Below are 12,490 nucleotides of genomic sequence, written 5' to 3'. Positions count from 1 at the left end.
CACAAGCTTGCCAACACTGTCTCCCTCTCCCCCCGCAGTAACAAATCCAGAACTCTTGTATAGCATATGATGAGTCACTGCAGTCTACAGTGCCAGTGACTTGAAAGCAATTTGTATTGTCGGTAACATTACAATGTTTTTGCTAGTAGCTATATTAGCAATGAAACAAAAGGGTATTCATATGATGCGGGCTATAAACTGAAAGTAGTAGTATATGCAGAATAACGTGGAAACAGATGAGCCGAGCAGCATTTCGGCCCTCCACTAATAGACAAAGCCATTCGCAACTGGCGGGTAGGTAAAGAAGAACTGAAAAAAATGAGGAAGACTAAATGTGCAAATAGAAGACTGAAAGCAAAATGGCCAAAACTAGAAGATGACGTACTGAAATGAGGCCAAGGACACCGTCAAAATGACATTGGATTAATACAAAATGTGAGACCTGAGTTTCTCCAGGAGTATACAACTTGCCAATAACTTCCGGGAATTCAGCCAGGTAACACTTTCAGCGACCGCCGATATTTCGGCGGGAGAACACCCCGCCATTTTCAAGGCAAACTGCAACGGACATGCAGCGTACATGCAAATTTAATACCTTGGTTCTCAGACAGAAGCAGGAAAGACAACACACACACTGAACACTAGAGCCACCAAAGATGACCAAAGTCAGTGCTATCGATAGTGAGACTATGAACTCGCAGGTGAGGTAGCATTGACTCTGTCCCTCTGTTTTTTGACAAGGGAGAGAGCCGGGTTCCCAACAGAGTTTAAACAGAAACCTCCATCCCTGTTAACGAGGTTGCTCGCTAATTTAATCTTAACTGCCTCCCTAATAACACTGTCCCAATAGCTGGACGTGCATGCCAATATCTCGGTGTTATTATATAACATGGGGTGACCAGTATCCAAGCAATGTTCGGCAATAGCAGATCTATTTGGCTGCTGTAATCGTGTGTGCCGTTTATGCTCCGTACATCGGTCCTCCACGGTTCTGATAGTTTGACCAATATATGCCATGCCGCAGCTACAAGGAATACGATATACACCCGCCTTACGCAATCCAAGACCATCCTTAACGAACTCAAACGTGCTCTAATTTTATATGGAGGTCGGAAAACACATTTCACATCGTATTTCCGTAAAATACGACCGATCTTGTTGGACGTGTTTCCTACGTAAGGTAAAAAGGCAGTAGACTTAGGTGTTGTCTCAAAATTATCATCAATAACCCGATGTACAGTTGGTCGACAGCGTAACGCACGTTCAATCTATCTATCACTATAACCATTTTGACGAAATGTAACTTCAAGATAGGACAGCTTAGCTGGCAAAGTCTCAGCGTCAGAAACGACATGTGCCCTGTGTACCAAGGTACGAAGTACCCCTTCACGCTGAGCCGGATGGTGTCAACTATTAGCTTGTAAGTACAAGTCAATATGAGTACGTTTCATGTAGACTGCATGTCCCAATGATCCATCACCCTTCGTCCTAACCAACACGTCGAGAAAGGGAAGACAACCATCCACTTCCACCTCCATCGTAAAACGAATGTTCGGGTGGATCGAGTTCAGATGTTCTAGAAAGACATTCAAATTCTCCCTACCATGAGGCCAAACAACGAAGGTATCGTCAACGTATCTAAAGAAACAGGCGGGTTTCAAAAGCGCCGACTCCAGTGCACGTTCCTCGAAGTCTTCCATGAACAAATTTGCGATTACAGGAGACAACGGACTACCCATCGCAACTCCATCTGTCTGCTCGTAATACTGGTCATTAAATACAAAGTAAGTGGATGTCAACACATGCCTAAAGAGATTAGTTAATTCAGCACCAAACCTGGCCTCAATTAACCGCAACGAATCAGACTGAGGAACACGAGTGAAGAGAGAGATCACATCGAAACTCACTAAAATATCAGAGTCAATCAGCCTCAGTCCTTCCAAACGACGCAAAAAATCAGCCGAGTTCCTGATATGATGTTCAAACCGTCCTACTTGTGGACTCAACAGAGAAGCAAGATGCTTGGATACACGATATGTCGGAGCGCCGATGTTACTCACACAACTATAGTGCCGTTCCCCCTAGGTTATATGGCTTTCGAAAGGATCATAAGGAAGGGGTTCCTTTCCGTCCTATAGTGAGTCATACTGACCTTACGACTAACCTTAGAAGATAGGTTAAACCTGCATTTGTAGCACTTGTAGAGTTAGAAAAATCTTTTGACAATGTTGACTGGAATACAGTGAGCGAAAGGTTGGTTACAAACTGAACAGAAACCAGACGGCAGGAGTAAGAGTCGACAGGCAAGAAAAGGAAGCAGTGGTTGAGCAGGGACTGAGACAGGTTTGTACCCTATCCCCGATGTTATTCAATCTCTAACTGAACAAGCTCTAAAGGAAACAAATGAAAAATTTGGAGTTCGAATTAAAGTGCTGGTAAAGGAAATAAAAACTGTGCGGTTTGCCAATGACATTGTAGCTCTATCAGATACAGGCAGACAAGCACACAGTAAAGGCGTTGAATGAAATGTATAGCGTCTTGAAAGATGGACATAAGATAAACATCAACTAAAGCGAAACAAGAATAATGTAACATAGTCGAATTAAATTAAGTGATACTAAGGGAATCATATTAGGAAACGAGACACTTGAAGTAGTAGATGATTTCTGTTACCTGGGCAGCAAAAAAACTGATGATGCCCGAACTAGAGAGGATATAAAATGTAGACTGGTAATGGCAAGAAAAGCATTTCTGAAGAAGAGAAATTTGTTAACATCGAATATAGAATTAAATGTTAGGAAGACTTTTCTGGAAGTATTTATTTCTCTGGACTACAGCCATGTATGGAAGTAAAACATTTACGATAAACAGTTTAGACAAAAAGAGAACAGAAGCTTTGGAAAAGTGATGCTACAGAAGAATGTTGAATATGGCATGGGTAGATCACTTAACTAATGACAAGATACTGAACAGACCTGGGGAGACAAGAAGACAACTTGACCAAAAGTAGATCGGTTGATAGGACACATTCTGAGACTTCAAAGGATCACCAACTTTGTACTGGGGGGAATTGCAGGAGGTAAAAAACATAGAAGAAGACTAAGAGGTGAATTCTGTAAGCAGATTCAGAGGGAAATAGGATGCAGTAGTTATTCGGGGCTGAAGAGGCTTACACAGGGTAAAGGAGCATGAAGAGCTGCATCAAAAAATTCTTTGCACTGAAGACCACAACAACAACAACATATTGATGAGAATTTAAGCTGGAAAAAGCCCATTTTGGATCTAATAAAACAACTTAGTTCAGCCACATTTGCACCTACAATCCTTGAAAATCTTGGGATGAGACAAATCAGTAAGTTGACATTTATTGCGTATTTCCATTCAGTAATGTAATATGAAATAATGTTCTGCGGTACTTCGTAGTTCAGAAAGGGAGCCTTCATTGCTCTAAAATATGCCGTAAGTGGTGCACACTCGTTCCATATCATGTGGACATCTGTTTAAGGAATTGGGCATTTTGGCTACTGCTTCACAGTATATTTATTCCATCATGACTTTTGGTAATAATCCACTGCTGTTCAAAAGGGAAAATAACGTATACAATTTACAGTACTGGAAGAAAAAATTGCATTCATCGCTCCATGTTAAGGTCTTTAGAACTAAAATTTTAATTCCTTTGCCCAGTGATATCAAATGCCTGATAGACAGCAAATTAAAATTTGACAACTAATTAAAAACGTTTCCCCTTGACAATTCCTTATATTGCATAGAAGAATTTATATTAATGTAATTTTTAAAAGAGGTGGGTAGGAATTATTAACTCACATGTGTACATTAAAACATTGATCAGCATGTGGCTGTATTTACGAATTAATTTGTTACATGGAGGTAAAATGACTTGTTCCACATCATTACGATTGATCGAGAAAATCATGCAACATACCGCACAGCAGTCCTGTAACAGGGGATGTAGAGGCTAGTGTAGTAAGTCTCTGTAGTAGATTTGTTGCGCCTTACAAATGTTCTGCCAATAAAACACAGTCTTTGGTCGGCTTTCCCAACAACATTTTCAACGTGATGGTTCCCATTTTAAGTTGTAACTGCAAACCTCTGGTATTTAGTTCAATCGATAGTTTTTAAATTTGTGTTATTGATAGTGCAACCGCAATTTTGCTCACATTATTCCAACTGTTACTGAACAGACTTGTATTAAACATGGATCTGAAATGTATTTTGTCCACAGTGTGCCAGTCCTGTGGAGGAGAACCACGTGCTGGGGAACGGGCGAGGGAGAGAGGACTCGGAGAGTTTCAAGAAGCGGCTACGCGAGGAGCTGGTGAACAGGGACGGCCAGAGGTAGGCATCCACCACACACCACAGCGGAAGGCATGGAGCCATTTTGTACACTCAGAATGGGAGCCGGAAATATCGACACGTTTCATATTGTGGTTAATTTTCATCTGTATCACTAAATCAGAGAATTTCTTTAATTTTTGTCTAATTATCAATAAACGGGGTGAGTCATGAAAAGTATTTCATGTACCATGTAACACATTGTGATATAAATTGTTATTCGTTAGTTCCTTTTGCTATATTAGGAAGTAGAAGCATCAAACATTTAATGTTTCACTATCGAGTAGTAACACAGTTATCAGAGATAATGTCTAGTTTACGACATGTTTCACAGTTTTCATAAATTATTAATTTGCTTAAATTAGTTTAGTTGTACTTTATATCATCATCAGTAGTCAATTTGTTGTCCGCTTACATCTGTTTCTTACCTTGTCTCAAACACTGGTGCCGTTTAATAGTGTGCTTTCGCATCTTCAGCCGCTGGAGATGCGAAAGCACACTATCTATTAATGACGCCAGGAAAACGTGAGAGGTCACTGGCGCGACTTACCGCCACACGCAGCATTTTAATTATGTTATTTACACGAAAAATTTGTTTCACCTACAACAATGGCAAAGTCATTGTTCCTTGCAGTGGGGGTTGGCTGTTACATTTTCTGCGTCTGGACTTCAAGCAAGAGTAAGCCAGCAGATATTCTCACAGTTATTTAAAGTGGCCTACAAAGCATTTTCTTGGGTTGTGGAATATACTTAACACTTTCGTCCCGAGGAACCAGTGCGACGCTTATCCTAGTGTATTTTCGAATATAGCCAAATACTTTGTCACTCTGCAGCAGAGTCTTCGTTGTTACGAAACTTCAAGGCAGTTCAAACCGTGTACTGTACACAGACTGGGATCCGCACTCTCTGTCTTTGGTTCTCCTTCACTGCTCAAATCTGTTGGCACCCCTTTTTTATCTTTCAAACTTCACAGAAACTCTCTTGCACAAAATTAGCATTACGAAAAGAAATGGTTGCGGAATGGAATACTAAAATTTTTTGTGAGAATGCTGGAAAACAACGGAGCGCTTGCAAAAAAAAAAAATTAAAAAATAAAACACAGACTTGCACGCGCTTCTCAACTTTTATTGCGGTGTTTGGAACTGTTATCAACTAGACACTATAAATCGAATGAATTTAGTGTCGTCCTGCAACGAACGTAATTGCTCAGCACAGCCCATTCGAAAATTTAGCAGAGAGGCTCCGGAAAATGAAATGGGAATTTTTCGGAGAAAGGCAACAAAGTTCTTGCATAAGCCTTTTGGCTAATTTCGGAGAATGGGAGTTCGAGAAATAGTGTGCAACATCTCTTCTGTTTCCACCGTATACGTCACGTAAGGCTCATAAGAATAGGTTAGCTTAGATTAGAACTTGTATTGATGCCAGTGTTCAGTTTTTCCTCGCGAAATGAATATGATAGCATGTCGCTAATATTGGTATGTATTCTCCACCGAACGTGAGACAGTGGTTTGGAGAATATTTATGCAAATGTAGATATAGCAGAAAAAGGCTTAGCTAAAGTCTATGGATTGTTTTACAAGGAATCTTCCATTATGCAGAATGAGAGAGCTACTGTCAGAACACAGTGTGTGGTACCTGAGTAGCTGAGACAATCAGGGCATTGTCATTTATGGTAAAGCACCGAATTCAGGAAGACATACTGCGAAATATTTCCGATAACATTTAAGTCGTTTATTGATGGAAAATAGGCTATGCTAGCGTCCACTAAGATAATGTGCGTAGAATGTACATCTTTTAATTTATACGACGTACAAATGTTCTCGCGTCCGTCGGCCGCCATAATTTTAATATATTATTATTATTATTATTATTATTATTATCATTATTATTATTATTTTGATTGTTGCCTACTTACGTGGTGGGCCCTCATAAAAATTATATTTCATTTGATTTTTATTTACGATTAAATGCTTTGGTGAAGTTCTCCTTTTTACAATATTAATCTTAAATTATTTGTTATTTTAATAAATGTTTGACTCACTGAATTTTAAGACATGAGCATATAAGTTGGAAAATGGAATAAACTTTTCATAATAATTTCCATAGCTAGTCAGTTCACTTTAAAGCAAACAATCTTTAGTTATTAATGAATTGCGGCCCACACAAGCGCGAGAGTATTTTTTCTTACCTCCGTTAACCATTGCATTGTATTTGGAGTCCTGGTGACTCTCGGCTGTGGTACTGAAAATAAGAATCTTAAAGCTACGTATTTTCTGCAACTTCGTGCGGCTGTGGAGAAAAATGAATATTATGTTAATAACGGGCGAGTTTTTCGCTTCCGCTAATTTTTTATGAGTTAATATCGCCACGTAATGGCACCATTGACTGCACTGGCCGCTGCGATTGTTGAACTGTAAATTACTTGAATGCAGGTTACTTCAAGGAAGGCGGACATGAAATCGGGATCTCCTCTTACAAATTAACAGTGAACGATGATATTAAATCAATATATTATCTGCTTAATTCATACAAATATGCTTACTTTTGCCAGCACTCACAAGATGACCGTCTACACGCATAAAAGGCAAGAGAAGAAGTGAAAACGATTAAAAAATTAACAAAAGAGCGTATCTTGTCGTCTCTTTAGATCATTTTATTATACAGGGTGATTCAAAAAGAATACCACAACTTTAGGAATTTAAAACTCTGCAACGACGAAAGGCAGAGCTAAGCACAATCTGTCGGCGAATTAAGGGAACTATAAAGTTTCATTTAGTTGTACATTTGTTCGCTAGAGGCGCTGTTGACTAGGCGTCAGCGTCAGTTGATGCTAAGATGGCGACCGCTCAACAGAAAGCTTTTTGTGTTATTGAGTACGGAAGAAGTGAATCGACGACAGTTGTTCAGCGTGCATTTCGAACGAAGTATGGTGTTAAACCTCCTGATAGGTGGTGTATTTAACGTTGGTATAAACAGTTTACAGAGAATGGGTGTTTGTGCAAAGGGAAAAGTTCTGGACGGCCGAGAACGAGTGATGAAAATGTAGCACGCATCCAGCAAGCATTTGTTCGCAGCCCAGGAAAATCGACTCGCAGAGCTAGCAGAGAGCTGCAAATTCCACAATCAACTGTATGGAGAGTCCTACGAAAAAGGTTAGTTATGAAACCTTATCGTCTGAAATTGGTTCAAGCACTGTCTGCAGCTGATAAGATTAAAAAGAATCGATTTCTGTGATTTTATCCTTGCGCAAATGGAAACAGATGAAACTTTCGTTTCAAAGATTGTGTTTAGTGATGAAGCAACTTTCCACACTAAAGGAAAAGTCAACCGTCACAATGTCTGTATATGGGGCACTGAGAATCCGCGGGAAACAACTCAGTATGAACGTGACTCGCCTAAGGTGAACGTTTTCTGTGCCATTTCAGCCAATAAAGTTTTTGGTCCCTTTTTCTTCGAAGGTGCTACTGTAACTGGACTATAGTATCTGGAGATGTTAGAGAATTGGCTGTTCCCTCAGCTCGAACAAGAAGCACAACAATTCATATTTCAGCAGGATGGAGCGCCACCACATTGGCACTTATCTGTCCATAACTACCTGAACGTCAACTACCCGAGGCAATGGATCCGCCGCCAGGCAGCCCGTGACAGAGCACTTCATCACTGGCGTCCAAGAAGCCCTGATCTTACCCCCTGAGATTTTTTCTTATGGGGGTATGTTAAGGATATGGTGTTTCGGCCACCTCTCCCAGCCACCATTGATTATTTGAAACGTGAAATAACAGCAGCTATCCAAACTGTTACGCCTGATATGCTACAGAGAGTGTGGAACGAGTTGGAGTATCGGGTTGATATTGCTCGAGTGTCTGGAGGGGGCCATATTGAACATCTCTGAACTTGTTTTTGAGTGAAAAAAAAACCTTTTTAAATACTCTTTGTAATGATGTATAACAGAAGGTTATATTATGTTTCTTTCATTAAATACACATTTTTAAAGTTGTGGTATTCTGTTTGAATCACCCTGTATTTCTGTAGCCTCGAAACTTACACAGATAAATTATTATAATACGGAGAAAAAACTTATGATCGCCTGATCGGTTAGTGTCCACTTATCACTCAAATTGTAAATGTCTCTTCTTTATAAATACTGTTTTTAAGTCTTTTCGTAATATAGCACTGGGGACGATATAATGTCTACAGAAAACTATTTACCTTACGGATGCTCACATTTATAGGAATGATGTTCAGACTATACGCGGTAGAATTTGCGTTGTGAGTAGTGTTAGTGTCACGACTTGCTGACGGGCACTGGTACTGATACGGTGACTTAGGGCTCAAACACAAACATCAGTGTACTTTGCAACTGCAGACAGTCGACATGGTTCTGGAAAGGTGGACAGGGCTTTGCTCGTAATTTATCAAAACAACAGCAACACTGCCTCTGCTCTTCGCTAGTATCGGGGCATTAAAGGGAAAGGGAGAGATTGTATTTCTAATCCGGCGTTGAAGGACATGATTCGAAAATTGGAATTAACTGGTGACTTCGAAATTGCTTGTGTGAGAAAAATGTTCAAATGTGTGTGAATTCTTGCTGAGGTCTTCGGTCCCTAGACTTACACACTATTTAAACTAACTGAAACCAACTTACGCTATGAACAACACACACATCCATGCCCGAGGAAGGACTCGAACCTCCGGTGGGAGGGGCAGCGCAATCCTTGACATGGTGCCTCAAACCACTCGGCCACTTCGCGTGGCGCTTGTGGAAGAGGCCGACGGCAAATTGCGCAACAAACTGTCAAACAAGCTACTGTTGCCATAGCTGAGGATGTTGAACGCAGTGTGCGATCTTCAAGCAGTGCACGGGTTGTGTCACGAAAGCTGAACATCCCTTGTTCCACCGAAAGAAAAGTGCAGCGAACGGTTTTGAAATGGAATCTCTAGTGCGGTTCCAGGCTGTCGCGGATGCAGATGGTCGTCACATTGAGAAACGTTTGTAATATGGAACCCATACACGATACGTAATTAACGAATGTTACACTCTCATATGGAAATTAAAATCTGTTTCTTTTTCTGTGGTTTAGTTGTTATTTCTCTTCTGATGTCCTGACAAATATTTCCAAGTTTCAGTGTCCTACGGGGACTCGTTTTTCATGGGGGCCCTCTCAAGTAGCGGAAGTTTAATTATAACCATCCTGTATGATGGCCCATGCGCAAGAAATCTCTGTTAACAAATTGAAAAGCGTAACAAACTTCAGTTTTACAACGCAATTATCAATGCGCCTTTACATAGTTTTTAAAGTGCAGCGGCCACAAACAAACGACAGTTGCGATACACGATGCAGGCAGCGCCATTTCTTGACATTATCGTTTTTATTTAGTTACCAGCACATGAAAACAACACTTTCTGTCGCCTTTCATTCGTCACAAATGATGTAAAATGATCGTTGGCGGCCCTGGTAACAAATCCCGATTACTGCAGTTTCCATATATTAACAGGGTATCTTATACCACCCTCCAGTTCCAGGACTTTTATTACCTGTAACACACACTCACAGAACTGAGTCAATTGTCACGCTGCTGTACAAGAGTACAGTACAAGTTTCTCTACCTAAGAGTGGGAAATTAGGTTAAAATGCATTTAATTTTCGACGTAGTATTCGTTTGGATGAACCGACTGTGCCAAAGTTTGTTTGTTGTTCTTTTTTTCCAGTCGACAAATTCCGCTCCTGAAGAGTGATTCTATAAGTTGTGGAAAACTGACACAACCACAACCTCTTCATTGGATCCAAAGTTTTACAAATAAATCATTTTTTATACGTGATAAAGAAAAAATGCTGATCAATAAAATCTTATTCTTATTATCCATTGCTTTCATGAATGTACAGCCAACCGTAACTTATACAAATTAGTATCACTTGTCAGTTTTGATTTTTACCAATGTACAATTTATTGCAAGAAAGTTATGTATTTTTATAAAATTTATATGTATACAATGAGCATAGTGCATAAAATTTAAATTGATTTCGGTTTCAAAAAGAAAGAAAGTATTATTTTCGACTAAAGAAGGAAGTACAAGACTTTATGTGTCCGACTTGTCGTCTGACGTATTTGGTAACTGGGTTGCGTCGTCCAAGCAACGCGATTCTCATTCTTGTCTCTGTTTCCTCCGAGTAGCAGTTCTTGCATATGGTCTCGTGTTGCTGGTCTGCTCTCACCAAATAATGAAAATTTACGGCACTCAAAGGATGCGCAATTTACTGTGGCTGACCATATAGACCCTCCTAATTCCTCAGGAGCTGAGTATATGAGATTATAACCCCCATCGTTGTCGTTCCGAGAAGAGTGGTAACGCAGTGGGGTCTCTGTGCCAAACAGCATACAATTGATTTAGAGTCCCATTTCTCTTGTCCTCGGGACATTACGGTATTATAATGTTCATGTCTTCTTCTTTTCCAAAAGTAAAAAGAGGGTTGTCGATAAGTCCAAGGCGATGTAAGCCGTGATTGAATTTAATTCGTTCAATGGTTGTACAATATCCTCTTGAACTGCTTGCTTTTCTATATCGAAGCATTGTCGGGATCAAAGGATCTATCGTTTTATGTGTTTCCCTTTGTTGTTGGTTGTTGTTCTCCCTTCCTCGTCACACCTCATTCCCATAGTCCTTTTAGGTCACCGTATGAATGTGTTCGGTATCCTTGAAAAATATCACATTCCTGAAGCTGCACCTTGTTTAGTCAGTTGGTCGACCTGCTCGTTGCCGTGGATGCTCTTGTCGTCTTTGACCTAGATTATCTTGGCTTTTTTTTTTTAGTGTATAGCCGACTGACATGCTGCATAATTTCTTAAACGACTAGGTTGTTATGAAAAGTTATATCCGCCATTTTACTGTATCATATGCTTATGTACACAATCTAGGTTTCAGCATTAGCCTTTCTTCACGTATTACAAACGTCAAAAATCATCTGACTTGTATCGTGTGCTCTACAAAAGTAAGATGACTTTTTTAAAATTTGGCCTAAGGCCTAAATCCAGATCCTGAAAAAAGCATATCGTACAGTCAAATTATGGTTAATCATTCCGTAAGTTTCATACACTGAAGAGCCAAAGAAACTGGTACACTTGCCTAGTATTGTGTAGGGCCCCCTCGAGCATGCAGAAGTGCCGCAAAACGACGTGGCATGGACTCGACTAATATCTGAAGTACTCCTGGAGGGAAGCGACACCATGAATCCTTCAGGCTGTCCATAAATCCGTAAGAGTACGATGGGATGGAGATCTCTTCGGAAGAGCACGTTGCAAGGCATCCCAGATATATTCAATAATGTTCATGGCTGGGGAGTCTTCTGGCCAGCGGAAGCATTTAAACTGATAAACGTGTTCCTATAGCACTCTGCAGCAATTTTGGATCCGTGATGTGTTGCACTGTCCAACTGGAATTGCTCGAGTCCACCGCAATGTACAATACACATCAAGAGATGCCGGTGATCAGACAAGATTCTTACGTGTCACCTGTCAGAGTCGTATCTAGACGTATCAGGAGACCCATATCACTCCAACTGCACATGCCCCACACCATTACATAGTCTTCAGCAGCTTGAACAGTCCCCTGCTGACTTGCATCCACTCTAAACAATTTGAAACGAGATTCGTCCGACCAGGCAACATGTATCCCGTCATCAACAGTGCAAAGTCGGTTTGGACGGGCTCAGGCGAGGCGTAAAGCAATGTTCGTGCAGTCATCAATGGTACACGAGTGAGCGTTCGGCTCCGAAAACCCGTATCGGTGATGTTTCGTTGAACGGTTTGCATGCTGACATTTGGTGATGGCCAAACATTGAAACCTGCAGCAATTTGGTAAAGGGTTTCTCTTCTGTCACGTTGAACAATTCTCTTGAGTCGTCGTCGGTCTCGTTCTTTCAGGATATTTTTCCAGCAGCGGCGATGCCAGAGATTTGATGTGTTACCGGATTCTTGATATTCACGATACACTCGTGAAATGGTTGTACGGGAAAATCACCACTTTATCGGTACCTCGAAAATGCTGTGTCCCGTCGCTTTTGCGCCGACTATAACACCACGTTCAAACAGACTAAAATTTTGGTAACCTGCCATTGTAGCAGCAGTAACCGATGTAACA

General features: G+C 40.6%; 1 protein-coding gene across 1 annotated transcript in view; it reads left to right on the top strand.

The window, feature by feature from the left end:
- The window catches only part of LOC126335781 (adenylate cyclase type 3), an 861,859-nt gene that overhangs the window by 648,475 nt on the left and 200,894 nt on the right, over positions 1-12,490 (top strand). The window contains exon 11 of the mRNA XM_049999243.1: positions 4,244-4,356. Coding sequence (XP_049855200.1) covers positions 4,244-4,356 — 113 coding nt within the window. The remainder of the gene's footprint in view (positions 1-4,243; positions 4,357-12,490) is intronic.

Source organism: Schistocerca gregaria, chromosome 2 (assembly GCF_023897955.1).
Source record: "Schistocerca gregaria isolate iqSchGreg1 chromosome 2, iqSchGreg1.2, whole genome shotgun sequence".
Classification (NCBI taxonomy): Eukaryota; Metazoa; Arthropoda; class Insecta; order Orthoptera; family Acrididae; genus Schistocerca; species Schistocerca gregaria.
Note: the sequence above shows the minus strand (reverse complement) of the source record. Positions and strands in the feature narration are given on the sequence as shown.